This window comes from Pelobates fuscus, chromosome 2 (genome assembly GCF_036172605.1).
Source record: "Pelobates fuscus isolate aPelFus1 chromosome 2, aPelFus1.pri, whole genome shotgun sequence".
NCBI classification, from domain to species: domain Eukaryota; kingdom Metazoa; phylum Chordata; class Amphibia; order Anura; family Pelobatidae; genus Pelobates; species Pelobates fuscus.
The window spans coordinates 316,524,743-316,544,251 of record NC_086318.1 but is presented as its reverse complement, the minus strand read 5'-3'; the positions used below and the strand labels follow the sequence as shown (position 1 = coordinate 316,544,251).

General features: G+C 37.8%; 1 protein-coding gene across 1 annotated transcript in view; it reads left to right on the top strand.

Annotated features, from left to right (window-relative positions):
- The window catches only part of LOC134587264 (uncharacterized), a 164,896-nt gene that overhangs the window by 56,702 nt on the left and 88,685 nt on the right, over positions 1 to 19,509 (top strand). The window contains exons 16-28 of the mRNA XM_063443527.1: positions 2,049 to 2,179; positions 4,564 to 4,764; positions 4,972 to 5,093; positions 5,967 to 6,195; positions 6,651 to 6,850; positions 7,995 to 8,150; positions 8,779 to 8,872; positions 9,915 to 10,055; positions 10,615 to 10,757; positions 12,320 to 12,431; positions 14,444 to 14,493; positions 16,914 to 17,084; positions 17,861 to 17,978. Coding sequence (XP_063299597.1) covers positions 2,049 to 2,179; positions 4,564 to 4,764; positions 4,972 to 5,093; positions 5,967 to 6,195; positions 6,651 to 6,850; positions 7,995 to 8,150; positions 8,779 to 8,872; positions 9,915 to 10,055; positions 10,615 to 10,757; positions 12,320 to 12,431; positions 14,444 to 14,493; positions 16,914 to 17,084; positions 17,861 to 17,978 — 1,868 coding nt within the window. The remainder of the gene's footprint in view (positions 1 to 2,048; positions 2,180 to 4,563; positions 4,765 to 4,971; positions 5,094 to 5,966; positions 6,196 to 6,650; positions 6,851 to 7,994; positions 8,151 to 8,778; positions 8,873 to 9,914; positions 10,056 to 10,614; positions 10,758 to 12,319; positions 12,432 to 14,443; positions 14,494 to 16,913; positions 17,085 to 17,860; positions 17,979 to 19,509) is intronic.

Sequence of the window (19,509 nt, the reverse complement as noted above, 5' to 3'; positions counted from 1 at the left end):
CTCCCTTCTCCCACTTTAAAGAAACGGGTAACACAAGCCTGAGCTCCTTGTAGTTGTGAACAGAGGACAAAGTAGAAACACCCAAGGCCTGTCCTCTAGAGGAACTTAGGTGCGAGCGTTTCCCGAACGATTGGGACAATTTAGGCGTAAATGACCCCTGACTCCACAATACATACATAAACCCTCCCTTCTCCTGTACTGTCTCTCCCTTTCAGTGAGATGAGTACTGCCTATCTGCATAGGTTCAGGAATACGTAAGTCCTCGAACTCAGAGATTTGAAAGGTAGGCGCTAGTTTAAAGGAGGGTCTACGGGTCCTATCTCGAGTGTTCTGCCTCTCTCTTAAGCGTTCATCAATACGAGATATAAAAGAAATTAAATCCTCCAAATTTTCAGGGAGTTCTCTAGTAGCGACCTCGTCAAGAATTACATCTGATAACCCATTCAGAAACACATCTATATAAGCCTGTTCGTTCCACTTAACTTCTGCCGCCAAGGATCTGAACTCTAGTGCATAATCCACAAGTGTTCGATTGTCCTGTTTAAGGCGCAACATTAATCTAGCTGCATTGACCTTTCTGCCAGGAGGGTCAAAAGTTCTTCTAAACGCAGCTACAAAGGCATTATAATTATAGACGAGTGGATTATCATTCTCCCATAAAGGATTGGCCCATCTCAAAGCTTTTTCAATGAGCAGAGTAATAATAAATCCAACCTTTGCTCTATCTGTAGGATAAGAGCGGGGTTGTAGTTCGAAATGGATGCTAATCTGGTTTAGAAAGCCACGACACTTCTCCGGTGACCCGCCATAACGTACTGGTGGGGTAATACGGGAAGAAGCACCTACAGTGGCTACCTCTAGACCTGAGACTGCAGGAGAGATAGAAGGAGTACGTGTCTCCTCAGGTGGATTACTAGCACGAGACAAAAGTGCCTGTAGTGCCAAAGCCATCTGATCCATCCTATGTTCCATGGCGTCAAACCTGGGATCCGAAGAACCAAGCTGACTGTTTGTACCTGCAGGATCCATTGGCCCTGTCGTAATGTCAGGATCGGAACAGGGATCCAACACGCAGAGTACAAAGAGTGGAAAGGTACGTATACCGGGCCTTAGAATGGCCGGACTAACGTACCGAGAGTAAAGAATAGTCAGAGGCAAGCCGAGGTCGAGGGAACGAGAAGACAGATAAGCGAGAGACAAGCCGGGTCAAGGGATAACAGAGAAACAGGGTAGTACAACGAGCCGAGTCAAAACCAATAGAGCAAACTAGAATACCAGAGCACTGAGTGACTAGACAAGCTAGAACCACGACAGGGCAATGAGCTGAAGTAAGGAGTAAGCTTAAATACCCTGGTTCTGGATGGAAATCACGCCTCTGACAAGTACCGATTGGATATCGGACACTTGAGTGACAGATTGCTCGTGCTAGCGTCATGACGTCACGTATTGAGCGTCCTGCTAGAAAAGGACGTGGATTCCTCGCGGCCGGTGTTTAAGTGACTGGATGAACCGCGAGGAACGGAGGAGACAGCTCGCCTGGACGGATACACCACCAAGTCTCTACCTCCCTTAGAGGTAGAGGCCTCAGGTACCCTGACAAGGATATTCTGGGCAGGATCCCTGGTGGTTCAATGGGGGAGAATTGTGTTTACTATTAAGTGCAGATCATGTTAAAAGCTCCCTCACGTCCAGTCTCTCTATCAGTGACCCTGAGCACTAATTTTGGTGCTTGAAGTCATTGAGAAGGGCTGGGGTCTCTGAGGGAGCTGTTAAAGTGATCTACACCCAATAGAGGTACAGACTGCAAGCTCCTTTGATGAAGTGAAGGGGAGCAGGGCTGAGCAAGGAGATCTATTAATCACCCTGCTCTCTCCGAGTTGGCCCCCTTACTAACAAAGCCAGCTTTAGGTCCAGACGGGGGCCCATTGGGCCCCGGTCAGCACCCAAGTGGCCACCTATGCCACCTTATGGATAATCCAGCTCTGACAGTGGCTACTTGTTTGGATTTATTGAGCAGTTTTACAGCCTCTTACTGTTTGTTCTTGAAGGTTTTGAACTGGGTAAAAAGGAAATGGGAACTTTGGACCTTTCAGACTGGGCACATGTCAACATTGACCGCACTGCAATGCTACTGGACCTGTGGACCTGGGAATCTGCTCTGCTAGAAAATAAACAACAGGTAAGATTTATTTATTAAAGGGAAACAATGGTGAAACATTTACCCCATATATGTTTTAATGTATTATATGAATAATGCATTAAAAATAAAGTGAATTAAAAGCAATATACTTGAAACTGCAGCATCCTCTTTCAGCTATGTAGCTTCAGATTCTTTCATGAGGAGTTTAATTTTCCTTTTAATTCCAATGGCCATTGAAGGGAATGCCCGCCTGCCAACGTCAAGGCAGACCCCCCTAAGCGGGTCCTATGTATATTTAGACAAATGGAGGTCATTTAGTATAGGGGTGTATATAAAAAAATACCCCTTTCTGTCTCATTAGAGATATCTTTGCCAGAAGCTCAAGGAAGCAGGCTGAAGGGTCAGTGTTAGGACCCGCTTAGGGGGGTCTGCCTTGACGTTGGCAGGCGGGCATTCCCTCCAATGGCCATTGGAGCAACTAAATGACCTCCATTTGTCTAAATATACATAGGGATTAAGGAGAAAGCGCAGGTAACGTTTTTCTTTTCTTTGGTTTTTACTATATATTGGGGCTGATGTGTGTTGTAGTCCTTGCTGCTTAAGCGCAGGACTTCTCTTTTTGTATTTGTATTTACTTTGTATCACACAGCCTGGTTACAATGCTGCTACCCATCCCATGTGTTCCCTATTAAGGGTTAATAAGTATAGGGGTGTATATAAAAAAATACCCCTTTCTGTCTCATTAGAGATATCTTTGCCAGAAGCTCAAGGAAGCAGGCTGAAGAGTCAGTGTTAGGACCCGCTTAGGGGGGTCTGCCTTGACGTTGGCAGGCGGGCATTCCCTCCAATGGCCATTGGAGCAACTAAATGACCTCCATTTGTCTAAATATACATAGGGATTAAGGAGAAAGCGCAGGTAACATTTTTCTTTTCTTTGGTTTTTACTATATATTGGGGCTGATGTGTGTTGTAGTCCTTGCTGCTTAAGCGCATACATGTTAAACCACTTTGTGGCTGGACAATTGTAGCTACTAGATGTTTAAACTTCACAATAATAACAATTATGGTTGACGTACCTGTTAGCAGTGGATGTGGCTGGAACATCTCAACCTAATAATTAGTGGGGATGTCCACATGTCTTGATCATATAGTGTGTACTCAATTTATTTATTTTTTGCTGTGCAAAAGATTGACATACATGCTTACAATGCCACAACAGCATGTAAACACATTTCATCAAAGACAGTTGTATAACATGAGTGAAAATGTAAATTATTATTTTTTGTATAGAAAACAAGCGTAGGTCTATTTGCGCCAATGAACCGAAATATAGAAGCGGTAGATATGTTGAGTTATGTGTACTGGCATTATAGTGAATTACAAGGATAAGGTGTGAAATAGATACATGCTTTAAACAATATAGGTAATGACAGAAAGCATGACGAGTGGTTTTGTTGGAGAGGATCCTGATTGAGCAAGCCACTGCGTTCATGCTATGTGTTAACTTACTTGCGTTTAATGTGGAGCTATGTACTGAGAGGGTAAGACTCCTGGACGCCAAGGCCCTCAATCTTAATGTGGGGGTTCAGTGCACTAGTGGCTATATGTGGTTAGGAGTAGGTCAGCAAGAGACAAAGGAAAAGCAGAAAATCAATCAAAACCCTACATAGAGCCATTGCCATCCAACATGGCCTCTGATTCCACCACCATCATATTTGGGTGCATGGTTGCTTGCTGGGCACCTCAGCCGATCCCCATCGGAGGCCTGGATGTGTTGCACACCGGAGAGTTCAGGTATGTAGTACTGCAGTGTAGCAGGACAGCGTGTTCCCCCATCCCCGGGCTTGTGTGAGAGCCTGCAGCTGAAGAGCCCATGGTGGCCCGGTAGCCAGTGAGGCAGGCAAAGGTGAGTTTTACACCATCGTCTGCTCCTGCTGGGCCACTCCTCAGTAGCCCCTAATGTCAAGTTATCTTTGGAGCAGAGTCACTGGCACTCACAGAACAGAGCCAGGAATCTGAGAATTGAAAGTGAGAGTTTCTGGTCAAAAATCATATGATAACTAGTCTAGGAGGTAATATACATTTTCAATGTAGGTTAAACTAGCTGAGTTGGAGAATGTTTAACTATTTTGCCACAAGTTCGCGCCTGCTTTGTCAATCCTCCATCACTTACAGTGTAGTGAACCCAAATGAAATACACCCAAATGTCAAGCACGCTTATTGAGGAAGGGGCTTCAAAATGCGTGTAGATACATAGATTTGATATAATGAATATACAGATGAGCCCAGACCTAGTGTAGTTTTTTTTACCGTCTCGTTGTATTTATTGACTCTTAGTATACCTTACTGATAGAGATTCTATTATGCAACAGAAGTCTTATTTTTTTTAATACATATTTAGTGTTTTCTTCTTCGTCACTCAGCTTCTAGATAGTTACTACGAGGCTTACCAGCATGTCCTTGATCCAGAGGAAAGATTTGCTTTGGTTCAGGTTATTACAGACATCATGTTCAGACGTCCACGTTTTGATATTGGATCCAATTACTTCTTGATGGCTTACAGAGATGAGTGCCAATGTCTAAATCTTCACCAGCAGCTTGTGAGAAACATTCTGAACAGCCAGGTACACTTAGAGCACAAATGGTGGGGTTCAGTATAGTCTGTTTTTTTTTTTTTTTGTGTGTGTGTGTGTTTGTATGTGTGTTGTTTCTGGCACAGACAAGGAATTTTTAATCAAATTACAGTGTCACTTTAACTCTGAATGATTTTAAAGCACAAGCTTTCTAAGTATACATAATGCTAAAGCAAAATTAAATGTTATATCACACAGATAGACAGTCAGAGGGAGTTTGTCCAGAAGATTTGGCGAGATGGTCAGAAGGGAAGTGTTTACGAATTTGGACGTCCTCTTAATATTAGTAATGAACCACTTGTCTCACTAAACACCAGCAGGTATTTTTTTATGGTTAGATTCTCTGTATTAAATTGTATTTCTTGAAATAGGCCTGAGTGGTATTTCTTCCAGGTTGTACATCTATTTTATTAGTTGTGATGTGAGAGATAATCTTATTTACTTACTTTTATTCATTAAATAGTGAGTAAATCAGGGTAATTTCTAACATGCAATTTGTAATTACATTTTACAATTCAGTTTGGGTTTATTCACATAATTCCAAACTGTGGCAGATTAAAATCTGAATGGCAGACTTTAGGCAAAACTAACTGAGCCTGAAAAACTGAAAGATCCTTATGCTTATGTATAGAAAAATGAAATTGCATTTTAAGCAGTAAGTTATACAAAATATTATCCCTACTTAAAGGGTCAGTCTAGGCACCATAACCACTGTAATTTACTGTAGTGGATATGCTGCTAGGAATCCCCTGATGTCATTCCCTGGGTAAGAGTCAGAGACATCCGGGAACAAACAGTCAAGCCCTCTTATCTGTTTCTGCAATCGATATTTCAGTTTGGTTTGACTTGTCTTAGAATGTTTTGACTTATTAACTGAGGTCTCTCCATTCTCACTACTGTTTAGTGAGAGCTGGAAAAGGCTCCATAACAATAATAATTATAACACAAAGTAGAAATATCAACCAGAGTTTCTTTTTTTTCCTAATATTCTGATTTGTTTGTTATTTTAGAATATTGCACTGCATCATTCTTATTGAATAGTGCTGTTCCAAATATATTTTTTATTTGGTTTTTAATAATTTGTTTACAATTGTATGTGTTGTTCACTATGATAAAATTCATGTAACATTTCTATGCTGCTGTAGTACTTCCTGGTTACTTTATACATAATAACAATATTTTTTTCCTAAAAGTCCTGCTTTGAAGAAAGTCCATCTTTTGGAGTTCCATCCATCTTTGGGATTAGCTTACCTTGTTGCCAAAGGTTTGGACCATATCTATCAAGAGTTTGAGCATATCTCCCAAGCTGGAACATCCATTCATGCTTCCAGTCTGGAAAAGCACATCCTGCAGTTAGCGCTGGACACATGGATGTCCACAAGAGATCACAAGTCAACATTCGGTGCAAACATCCAGAAAGATGTATGTATCTACCTAGGTATATATTGAAATGTCATTGAAGGAAATCTCTGAACTGCACAGCGCCATCTACAGCTCAAGTGCTAATTATATTCATGTTATGCGGTACAGGCTGTTGTATTTCCCAACAATATGTGTATATATATATACACACACACACATACATACACACACACATTCAGCTAATCACATCCTATAAACCCTCATTCATTCTTGTGTCATATTATCTGTGTTAAATGTACGGCACGTAAAGCAACAAGACAATAAAACAAATATTGAATGTATTTGTCACTGACAGCTTGGAAGAAACATACTATTATTACCTTACTCGCTAAAAGAGGGAAAAGCCATTGCCTTATCAGAATATGATGACAATCCATCATCCATATTGAATCGTGTAGTTTGACATAGAAAATCCTTTCGCTTTCTTATTCCCATTTTTTTCCTGTGTGGTTTAGCTGTTTGAAGAGGCGTTTGTGGAAGACCCCGGAATGGTTTCAGATCTGTGTCTTTCTACTTTGGAAGCAGCAGAAGAAGAAAAGAAGCATGGCCGAGGCAAACAGGTCTTTGTCCTGGAGATATTTTCCAAAATATTGGAACTTGTCACTACTCGACATAGAATAATTGAGGCTTCGTTTGAAACAGCAGTGCTCTCCAGGTTAGTGAAAACTACGAATAAATGAACATCACAGAGTAATTGAGTAACGTGCTTCGTCCATCCTTCTGTCTCTTGAAGGGAAACTGTCACTTCCCAGTGGTTTTTAATAATATTCTTAGATATCCCTGTTTGTGAGGTTTGAAAATAAATAAATCACACAACTGTCCTCAGGTTGAGTGGCTCCATATCAATAATTACAATAAACTCTGCCCTTTTCTGTTGTCGAACATAGGATGTAGAGAAATTGTTACCAAACTCTGTCATTATTATTTAGTTAGAAGTAGGCAGCAACATCAATATATTAATTACCAAACTGATTAACAAAAAAAATATATATAAATTGCCAGTGGTAGTACACAGCTATCGTCATAATATACAAGCATGTCAGTTGTAAACATTGGTATAAGGTAACAGTATTGATCACTGTCATCTAGCATATGCAGTAAACACAGTACTATACAAATGGTATACTTTCATGCTGCTAACCTATTTACCATTGTAAAGGAAGGTCAACCAGTGTCCCAACAGTATGTAAGATGCACCATAAGGTAAAAAAAAAGGAGAGAAGAGAAAAAGCGATCGTAAAGCTAGCAAAGGGCCCAGAAGAGGGGGAACCTTAAAACCCTTCCCCAGACCATAGGATAAATAAAATGTTGTTAAATGGTGTAATATCCTGAAGAGTCTTATAAAATAGGTTTGTTAGATGTAGGTGTGTGTAGTCTATTCCACAGCCAGAAAGATAATTCATATATATATATATATATATATATATATATATATATATATATATATATATATAATGCTACAAATATTAGGATACTTTTAGATACACATAAAGCTATTCAATTTATTTGTTTGAAAGTGAACTGGTAATATAGTTTTGGGATACATCTGTATGCAAACAAAAATAAATGACCTAGTTCTATGTACACCATTGACTAAACTACTAGTGAATAGTTAACTGAATGAAAATAATCATTTAAAGATGCTATCTCAGAGATGCAACTGGCATAACAGATGTATCCTCCTTTGATTTTTCTTTTGTTGGCTATGTTGTGATAAAAAAATGTACATAAAATCACATATTTAGATTATCTGCTGAAGTAAAAAAACCTCTTATGTGCTGTAAACCAATGTTTCGTAGGACGTATAAGATGTTTGCGGAAGAGATGGGATTTAATGAGTTCCACCTCCATCTGAGACCAGTACACTTTGAGTTTGCCTCACACAAGAGGCCGGTAGAACAACATCCTCCTATGTTTATCACCTCTCTTCTGGAGGACGACAGTTCTGTGGACAGGTAAGCCAGGGAGATGAGGTTTGCTTATGGTTTCAGAGGGTGTTTATGGCTCCAAACTTCAGTCAGAAACAACTTAATACCTTCTTGTAGAGTTTAGATACTATTCGGTTTAATGGATGCTGATCTTTTTTTCTGATCTTCGTAAGAAGGAGGAACAAAAATTATGACATTCATTTAGTGTGGTAGTCTTTCCTGAATCTGGTGATTGAGAAGCTTGAGGGATATTCCACTTTTATAGCGTTCCACGTGCTAACAATACTTTCATTATTGTGTTACTTATGTGCTTGAAACACTTGTTACAGAAGAAAATATAGTAGGTACCCTAAACATACACCACATATGATTTGTAATCATTCTGAAATGTCACTCAGTATACTCTGCTAATTGAGGATAGGGAACATACACAGACAAATGTTACGGCCACACAAAACCAACCTTTGTAACATAGATAAACATTAGTATGCTACCTTCCTGTTGTAATCAAGGCCTAGTTTTTATTGTGAAATAATGTGATCTTTTCTGGTGGCAAGTTTAATATTTGTAACAGTGGTCCTGATGCAAAATTGTCTCCTGGAGCTTTATAGAGAGTATGCCCAAGATTTGTATTATCCTATTTTTTATCTTACAGGTATACACCATCAACACAACTTCTTGCAATTCATGAAATTGATGATAATCAGATAGGGAAGTTTAGCTTCTGGACAAAGGATGGTATATTGCAGGTAAAAATACTTTAACCTCAAAAAATAAATATAATCTCTACACACACAAATATGGTGATGAGAGTAGGACTTTTCCATATTTCCATGTAACGTATTTATTGTCCTACAGATACACCTAGCAATGGATGCTGTTTTAAAGACCGTTGTTGTTTTTTTTTTGTTTTGTAAACTAAAGTATGGGCTGTGATCCATAAAGATCAAGCATGGACTGTACAGTTTTGACTTTTAGGGTCTCATCACCATGGTGCTGGTTCTGGTCTGGAGTTGAAGTCTATCTGAGAACATATAGCTAGGTGCCAAAACAGACCAAACACGATAACACTTCCCACATTGCAAATAGATAAATCACTGTGCTTTACCTGAATATTTTAAGCAGGACTTTGGGAAGTCCCTCTTGAGCATAAAAAAATTATGTTTCTATAACTTTCCCAGTGTTCTTAGCTTGACATGCAAATGACCACAGACCATGTCTGACTATATATATGTACACACACTCATACACCCGCTAAACACCAACTTAAGAAGTCACAAAATATTAGTTGTTTTATTTATATTTTTTAATATGGAGGGCAACCAAGAGGGTTACATTTTCTTAAACATGCATGCACTATGTGAATGCTGCTCAGGCCATTTAATACTACATACATCCAGTATATTCACCTACCAGCTACCATTTATCAGAGATCATGGGAATTCTGGAATCCTTGGAACATGAATTCAGGTTTCCTAAATATATGTTAAAACGCAGAACAAGTCATCACTTAGTTTGAATGCATACCACTATTGGACCTATGACCACCAATACTACAACCTCTGTAGCTAAAACTTCCATCAATACGAGACAGTTTAATGCATCTTTAGTACTTTTTAATTTTATCTGTGTAATTTATACAGTATAGCAATGTGTCTTGCATAACATTATTTTAAAATTTAGAATAGTGATAACAGAATAATACATAATATGAATGATGATGATAAAAAAAAATTATAACATTTTGTTGCCTACTTACAAGCTATACTTGAAATTCTTTTTTATTCACAGCTCTTGAATAAATCTGGGGTAGAAAACTTGCAAGTGATTCTCGCCTGTCAAGTCAGCCAGAAAAATGTTCTTATAGCTGCAGTCCAGCTAGCAGCGTTCTGTCAAAGGACTTCTTGCCTTCTGCAAAATGAAGATATCAAGGTCAGCTGTAAAAACATTCAGCTGTTGTTTGGTTGCTGTTCTGTGTTTATTGTATAGAGCGCTGTGTATCTATGAGGTTTTTTGTTTTTGTGTTTTTTTACTAGCCAAATGGAAGTGTGATTTTATTTTTTTTAATAAGTGGTTGCCAGAAGCTCTGCAGATGGCACCACATTTACTTTGAAAGCAAGACCACCTTTTTTGGCCCATGTCTGACAACCATTTTTTTCTCGTCTGTCAGTTGTGTCTCTGCCTGACGGAATCATACTGAAAAAAATGACAGACAAACAGTCACAGACCTTACATGCCATTATAGCGCATGTTTCGAGAAGAAGTGAGGTGAACGAATGGCGTTGATTGAATGTAATGATTTAACCGAGACCTGCTGCTGCTTCAGTGCAGTTCTTCTATAGAAATATTAGGAAAAAAAATATTAATATTAAAATAAATATCTGGAAAGTAATAATAATAAAGACTGAATAATGTAAGCTAAAGTGTGTTATATAAAGGAATATCTAATGTAACAATGTTCTTATTGATAATTTTATTGATAATATTTCAGGATGGCTGCTTAGAGAAACAAAAACAGACTAGTTTGACAGAGAAGAATTTTCCATCCTGGTCATTAGTTGAAAGTAGAAAATCATTAGCACCAATGCCCGATAGCAGCGGAGAGCCCTTTCAAGGACAACGGAACAAGAAAAGGTAACCGATCGCACTTTGTGATACAATAATAACACACAGTTCTTCACTTGCCACCTATTTTAGATGTTGTGTTCATTGCGTTGCATGTAACGTCACAATACTTATTTCGTGATCTAGCTTGTTAAAAGAAATTGAGAACAAGAACTACTCATTAGTGACTATAGAACAATTACATTGGTGGCAGAAATTGTATTCCATATATAATATGTGTGTATATTAGCAATTATATCTATCTATGTTTTTCTGTTATTCAGGAAAGTTTGGTCTCTGGGTGATTCCTGCATGAATATTATATTACTCCGACCCCCCCGTTATTTCTTAGGTCCCATTCCCTGTACTTTGTATAGGATTCAGATGCTAAAGCACCAATTTTAATCCAGACAATGAGTGCATTTGGGTTGACTGAGTTCCGACCGCATTTGGCACAAAACAATTGAGCAAGCTGTTATAGTCATACAGATGCAGGTAGCGCCATATAATAAGTCCAATAATTACAATCCAAAATGCTTGCGAAATTCTTGTCTGGTAACAGTCCAGACTTCAGATAATTGTAGATATATGCAATGAGATAGAAAATAACCAGTAATAGTGCAGATTGTCTAGTGCTAGGCTAGGGACACACAACAGATATTTGGGCTAGCACTCACATTTAATAGAGCTATAAAGCAGCTCTAAGTAAACAGCATACAGCGGTACAATCCCCACTGATGGATATGTAGCTCTAAGGAACAGTCTCACAGCATACAGATGAATATGTAAAATAAAAAAAATAAAAAAACAACCCCCCACCCCCAAAAAGAATAATGCTCACTGTGATAAAATCAGTATTAAATTGAGTAAGAATAAGAATAAGTAAGTAAGAATATTCACATTTAATAAAGCAGTAGCCCTGCTCAAATAAATGCACTCGGGTGGCATGATCCCCACCAGGGATATAATGCAGATTAGATTCTTCAGGGATGTTGATGTGCAGGAACAATAAAATGTTAAAAGTCTTAAAAGCATAACAACTGTAATAAATGTTCAGATACACTAAAATAGGTGAATGCTAAATATATTTCTATGCTAAAAACAGATTTATAAAACACAATGTGTTTTACCAGAAGTATATAGCTATAGTCACAGATTGTCTGACACCCTAAAGTTTGTAATTTTGTAATGAATCACTATAATCAATGTTTAGTGGATAAATCCCACATGTTTTCTCATAGTATTATCACTTTGTTAAATATATATATACATGTCAAACAATCTGCTCCTAAATTCAGTATGTGAAGTATCATGATTGATTTGGTACACAGAACATGTCTAATACAGAGTTATTCAGTAAAGTGAGAATTGTTGGGAATTCAAAGTGAATTTCAAACGCAAGACTAAAGTAGTCAAGCTGGTAGCACAGTTGATTTGAAGAATATTTCCAGTTTGGCTGCTTTGACCTTGCATTTGAAATTCACTTTAAATCCCTGACATTCACTTTGAATTCCTGACATTTCTCACTATAGTGAATAACCCTGATGGTTTCTTTCATCATTTGAATTGAGTTGTTCTCCTTTCTAATCAAGGCTTCCCGAAGCGTTTGTGTCGATCCAACTGGAAAAACTGGGGCCACGAGATACAATGCTGAATACGTTCCTTCAAAAGAAAGAAGCAATGGGTACTGTGATGAGAAATGCTGTAAGAACACAATGCCCCATATTGCCTTACGTCATCATTACACTATGCTCACCAAAAACCACAACATGCATTTTTTCCTCTCTATAGACCTTGTGAATGTTATCACTCCTTCAAATGGTCACAAAACCATATTAGTTTTATTAATACAGTAACCCTGGGGTAATAAAGTTTTCAGATACACAAATTAATATCTTATCTGTATCACAGATTTTTTCAGATTATAAATGTATTTTATTACAGTACACCTCTCGCTAGGAGCCCACTCACACATCTTGTATTTTGTAAAGACACACTTAATCTATTAATCTAAACATACATAAAGTGGTCTTTCACAGGATGGGAGAAACAATGTTGAATCCTTCAAATAAAACTAGCTACTTATAGTGATATATGTTTCACTTGGCCATCACAGTTTCCATAGCAACTGCTCAGCTATTTCATGCAAATCAGTTTACATTCCCCATGATTCCTATGTCAGCTGGGCCAAGCTCTGTGAACAAGCTCCTAAACATGTCCTAGTGAAGTAAATAAGCAAGTCCTCAAGGTCAGGGAAAGGAATATAGCATTCAACACTCCAGTTGTGGTAAACTCTTTTTAAAGGATCACTATAGGTCAGGAACACAAACCTGTATTCCTGACCCTATAGTGAAAACCCACCATTTAGGTTGCTTATCCCCCCCCCCCCCCCTCCTTCCCAGGGTCCTTATTTTCATCTCTCCATGAAAAAGCCTGAAGGCAATGATTATACTAACCAGAACAACTACATTACGCTGTAGTAAAGTGTCCCTTTAAATTGGGTTCAGTAAACCAACAATCTGTTCATTGCAGATGGAATGACAGGGATTGCTTATTCTTAACTGCATTTTGTAATTTAAGAAAAGCAGAAGAAGTCAGTATAGTTTGATAGAAAAAAATAGTAAATGTAAAGATTATATGAAGGGACATTTAGGAGTTACTGTAAATATGTTTTTCATTACAAAAAAAGTTTTAGGGGCAGGGACTAGACTTCCATTAGAGACTGTAACAGGCGTAGGCAATTTTTGACACTCCAGATGTTGTGGACTACATCTTCACTGATGCTTTGCCAGTGTTCTGGTTATAAGAGCACTATGGGAGACGTGCTGATGGAATGGCCAAGAAGGCTTGGGGTATATACACACACAGCTGTCCTATAATAGAAACCCTATCAAGACAAAAAATAGTCTGCACATTGTGCAAACACAGATAAACAATACTTAGAAACAGCATGCATAATAAAATGTATAAAAGTGAAAAAAATGTAATTAAAAAAAAATCATGTTAAGTCTTGTTTTAAAGTGGAACTGTTACTTCTCTGGAAATGAAATCATGAGTAGAATATTAAAAATTACCTATACATTTCCTCTATTTTCTTTTACATTGAAGACTTGGCAGCACAGTCCAGCCCAGTTCAGGCACACATTGCAAATAAGAAGGAGAAATACAAACATTTTATCGTGTATTCTCTTCTTCGTATGCTTTCCCTATGCTGACTGCCAGTTGCAAAGGACACAGCTTATAACAATGATTGACAGGGAGCTAAAATGGAGGCATCCATTTGCAGGATCAACAGGTGTGCATTTCTCAGTTTTCCCACTTCACAAATAAAAACGTGTTAAATATACAGAATAAGTAAACGTAATATTACAAATCCTGGAAAGTGACAGTTCCCCCTTAATAACAAAAATATACTTTGAATTGGTATATGGAAAGCACACTGATTCTACTTCTCTAATGAGGCCTTGACAAAATGATTGATTCTTTCCTGGAAACGAGGTTTGTTTTTCACAGAAACTTTTCAGTTTGACCTAAAAGAATGCTTTTGTGTCTTTGAGCACGTCAACCATAACCACAAACATATCAGCAAACATAACAGCCCTGCTTTAACTCCTTAAGGACACATGACATGTGTGACATGTCATGATTCCCTTTTATTCCAGAAATTTGGTCCTTAAGGGGTTAAGCAGGGGAATGACTTTATCTCTATTTTACAGGAAGAAGCGGAAAAAATTAAAAGAGAGCTCATAACAGAGTACTGTCAAAAGTGAGTCATCTTTTCATCAGTCTTTTTAACGTATGGCATTCCGTTCTGTGATTAATGATAGTTTACCTTTATTGAAAGTAACAAGGTTATTAAAGCAGTCATATTTTAGCATTCCAAACACATTGTTATCCAATTAGGTTTCCTTTTGTTGCAGGTTGGAAGTAATAAAAGGTAAATAAATAAATTATATATATATATATATATATATATATATATATATATATTAAATATTGGATTTAGTCACAAAACTCTGAATTACAGTGAATTGACCTTTAAATGACAAAATGTTGTCAAAAGTAGATGATCTGGAAAAAATACCATACCCAACAATTATTAGCGATTCGCTAAAGATTGGTTAATGTAGCTTACATTTTGCTGTTCAGATTTCTATTTTAGGCCCAACTAGCTGAGTTAGAAATCTCTCCGCGTCTGTTATATTTTCGGTTTGGCTTTTTTGACTACACATTGAAATTAATTATGCATCCTAGCCTCCCATCTCTATTTTTGTCCCTGTGTGTTAATCTCTATGCTAGATCCCCCACACTCCCTTTATGGTGTCAGTCCCCACATATATATCCTCTGTCTTGCCTGTTCCCCTTTATATTCCCTTTCTTTTATATCAGTGTACATTCCATTATTCTAGATCACACACATCATTCTACCCTTCTCCTCCTTATATTCCAGTCACTGTCTTCATCAGTATCTTTGTATCACCAATAAGTCGGGCTCATTGTTTATATTAGTTCTTTACTGCTACCTCTTTATATCATGTTTATATATCATGTTTATATCATGTTTATATATATATATCATATATCTATATATATGTTTATATCATGTTTATATATCATGTTTATATCATTCTTTATATCAGTCTTTTCTTTATATAAAAAAGGGTTTTATTAGGCTTCAGATTATGTTTCAATGTGATACAATGAACACAGTGAAGTCCAGCTGAAAGGAAAAGGAAATGATCAAAAATGTAAAAAAACCTTTTATCTATCATCTACATTACGAATAGATGTCATCTAAATGAAGTTATGATGATGCCAGGAGACCCCCCGGATACACTCTTACTTCAAGTGGCTAAAATGTTCACGAATGGATTAACCTAAAGTTGCCTCCAGCGCCGATCTCAACTCCACCCAAGCAGCATCTGGCTTCTGAAATTTCAGTTTCAAGAAGCGCGGAGTGCCGCTGGACAGGGGCAACGTTGATTGGCTCAGAGGGGTCAGCTGACACTCTCAATCGATGCACTCAGCCAATCAGTGACTCCCCATTCACAAAACTAGCTTAAAAAGAAACGTACCATTTGCAAGCCAGGTTTGTGAATAGAGAGTCAGCTGACCGCTCTCAATCAACCTGCGGTGCCCCTGCGTGGCGGCACTCTGAGCTTCTTGAAACTGAGATTTCAGAAGATGGGTGCCGTCTGGGGCAGCAGAGACCGGCGCCGGAGGCAAATTTGTGGTTAAGCTGTTTGAGAATGGACTAAGTCAGTAGACGTTAATCTTTTTATAACAATTAGCAAAATGATGTACATAGCATCAAATTAATGACATATAATTCAATTGTACTAGCATATATGGTTAAATAAATTCTACGCACATTCAGTAGTCTTTTCCCAGCATGCAGCTAGAGTAATTAGAGTGGCACACCTGTGCTTTACTTAACATTGAGGGTGCATAGAACACCCTTCAGCCATTCTCAGCTCTGAATTACACAAACTGCTGCAACTCTAAGATTGTGACTCAGAACTATCGATCAGACAGCCTGCAAAGAGTTTCGAGCTGCCTCATTTCATTTTGTCCAAGGTTTGCATGCACTGTCTATTGGGCCAAGCTTTATCTCCTTCCAAGAGTAAACCTTGCAGTAAAACAGTGAACTGGAATATGGGTAACCTGATAGCAATGGCAGTATGGCTGCTATCAGTTTACAGATTAGTTCCATTTGTCATACGTGATCGGTAGAACTCTTCTTGGAGATCTCCTCTTGGTAATCCTTTAAAAACATGCTGTTCAGCTGCAAGCAGACCTGTTAAACAGTGTATTGGCAGAAACTTGGTATGTTTTGTTTTTTACGTATTTTTTGCCCCTTTAATTAAGTGCAGTTGCCTGTTGCACGTGATGTCCTTGTACTTATTAGGATTGAAAGAAAAAACACTGCAACAAAGAGAGGAGCAAGCAGTCGCAGCTGGTCCCTGTAAAAAGGACCCTAATAGCTGCCTTTCGCAGTTGGTCCCTGTAAAATGGACCCTAATCGCTGCCTTTTTTTGTTTTCTAGGCAATTTTTATTACACACATCTCTGCTGACATGCCTCGGACATTGCAGTTCCGACAAAAGCACAGTGGTTTCTTGTATTGTGTGCTTGTTCCAGAATGACATTATTGGGTATGCTCTTCTGATTTGGATATTTATTTTAGGTTACAAAGACGAGCATCCATCTATTCCCTGCGTGGACAGATCATTGCCTATTTTAACAGCATAAACAATCTCTTGGATGAATTTCCTATATTCAGGAAAACCTATTTTGTCACTGGACATGCTCAAGGAACAAAGTCAGTTTCAAAAGAAGCTCTTCAGCCAGATCCCAGGTTTGTGCCAAGACATTCTGTATAACAAAGTTTTGTATTTCGGGAGCATGTTCAAATATGTAAGGACTATCAGTTTATGAGGCTAACTTGCTAGTTGTAAGAAATATAGCGAACTTGCTAGTTGTGCATGATATACCTCATTTAATTCATTTCCAACGGATGCAAGTCAGATTTATGTTATTAAATCTGTACTGAAATGTCTCTTCTGGAACCATTTCCATCACCAACACGCAGTGCTGAACCTTTCTATTTTATGTATTTGTTAATTACCTATGAATGTCACGCCTAGTGTAAATAAAGGTCACTGCTTTACTTTGTTGACATAAAGCGTCATCGAAAGTTATGTAGCACGTCTTCTGCTTCCTGAGCGTAATTCAATAAAAGACATTGGGCAATGATTCTTCCACTCGGCATGCCTCCAAGTCACATACGGATACTGACTGCTAACACTTGGCTGTGTGATAAATAACTGCTTTATTGTAAGCAGCCAGAAATCTATTAAATGCTCTTTGGAATCTACAAATGGGACTGGGTTGTTTGATAACTTTCTTCTGATTGATGTAATTTCTATCATCTTGCTAGCACAATCCATAGTTGTTCACACCTATATCCGGCATTGTTAGGGTGACAAATGGATATGAAAGTGCTGGTGTTTATGCAATGAGCACGTAGTATAAGGTTCTTGATGTCAAGTATCTCTATACTGCTGTGAATACTTAAGCTTGCATTAAATATTTTTACCAGTCACTGAATGATTTATTTTTTTCCGATCGCAGAACTTTTCAAGAGCGCCCACATAGTCTGTTAACTGAGGATGGACGACTGTTCCTTAATTTGTGGTATATTCCCCACTCTTCTGAAGTACTTGTCATGTTTAAGATGTTGCCTGAGAAGGTATGTGGTAATGGTGTGATTTATAATTATACTAGATGTCCACACTTCTTCAATTGGGTGTTTCTGTCTTGGCTACCCGTCCGTCATCATTATAATTGTTGCCCTTTTCTGCCGTTGAACATACATAAGTGGAAGAGAATTTCTATTGTGTGCCCTGGCTGTGTCTGAAATAACTGGATTTTTATGGAATTTTATAAATCTTTAAAGAGACACTCCACTTCCCAAATAAAAAATGAATAAATCACTGCTTAGTAGATATACCCCAAATGAAAACATGCATCCATTTAATTACGTATTTTTTTCATTGTGATTATATCTAACAGCTTGCAATACCTGCACTTCTCTTGACTGCTGCCTTTGCGAACCCTTCCCCTCTAAGCTCGCCCAGACTTTCTTTGACTGTCCAATCATAGAATCTCAAATGCAGCTCAATGAGAAGTCTTTGCAAGCCATGTGCTCTGAGTAATTGCTGCTTCTGGAGTTTAGCTCCACTGTGCTTACCAAACCAGGAAGTAACATGACCAGTTGTCTGCTTGAAAGCCAAGTGGGTGTAACCAGGTTTCTGCACTTTTTGCAAAATTTAAAAAGCAAGCTAAAGTTTTTTATGGGTCTGGGGTGTTAGTTTTATTAGTAAAAGTATACATTTCTTTTGATTTGGCACTTTTTGGAAAATGAAAAAAAAGTGGACACACTCTTCACATATAAAGCTTTTTAGTAGCAGGCTTTAGGGGTCTGGAGTGTCCCTTTAAATTAAAGAAACACAAACACAGTTTGAGTGATAGAACCAATCAACACTGACTTTACAGCAAGAATTTAAACAAATGGAACAGCTTACCGCCCATCTGCAGCTCTTCTAATATACCTGATCTTCATGCACTTTGCATTCCGCTCTACCCTAGATTGTGATATTTGGAACCTTTTAGTTGAATTCTCTTTCCTTTTCATTTGTCTTCCTTTTTTTTTTTTACTTATTTCTCTTACTCTTCTTTCTTATTTTATTTGAATACATTTAATATTATGTTTCTAAAATTTGAAATGTTACGTTTATTTTGGTTTATGTGTTTTATGTTTTGAATGCTCTGTTTTCTCCATAAAAGTAAAAAAAAAAAAGGTTAAATATAAAGAATTTATTTTTTAAAAATCTACTGTTTCATAGGATAATTTGTTAAATATATGTTACATGTGTTTTGTTTTTTGGGTTTCTGTGGTTTGCAAGGAATAATTTTAAAATTATGTCCAAAAAATTAGCGCATGCAGTGTAGTTCTAGAAAATGTAGGCTCTATGTATTTTTTTTTATATGGTTTTTTATAGTTTTCTTGCAACCACGAAAACACATGTAGCTGACAAATATTAAAGCTCTGAGACCCAAATCCTATCCCAAATCTTTAGCAATTCTGACTATCTTTCTTAAGAAAGCCGTATACCTGAGGATACGATTCAAAACACTGACACTCAAGGTCAATGCAGGAGGTTGTCAAGTATGTTTATGTATAAAATGTTTACATATATATTGTTTTTGTCTCTTTATAT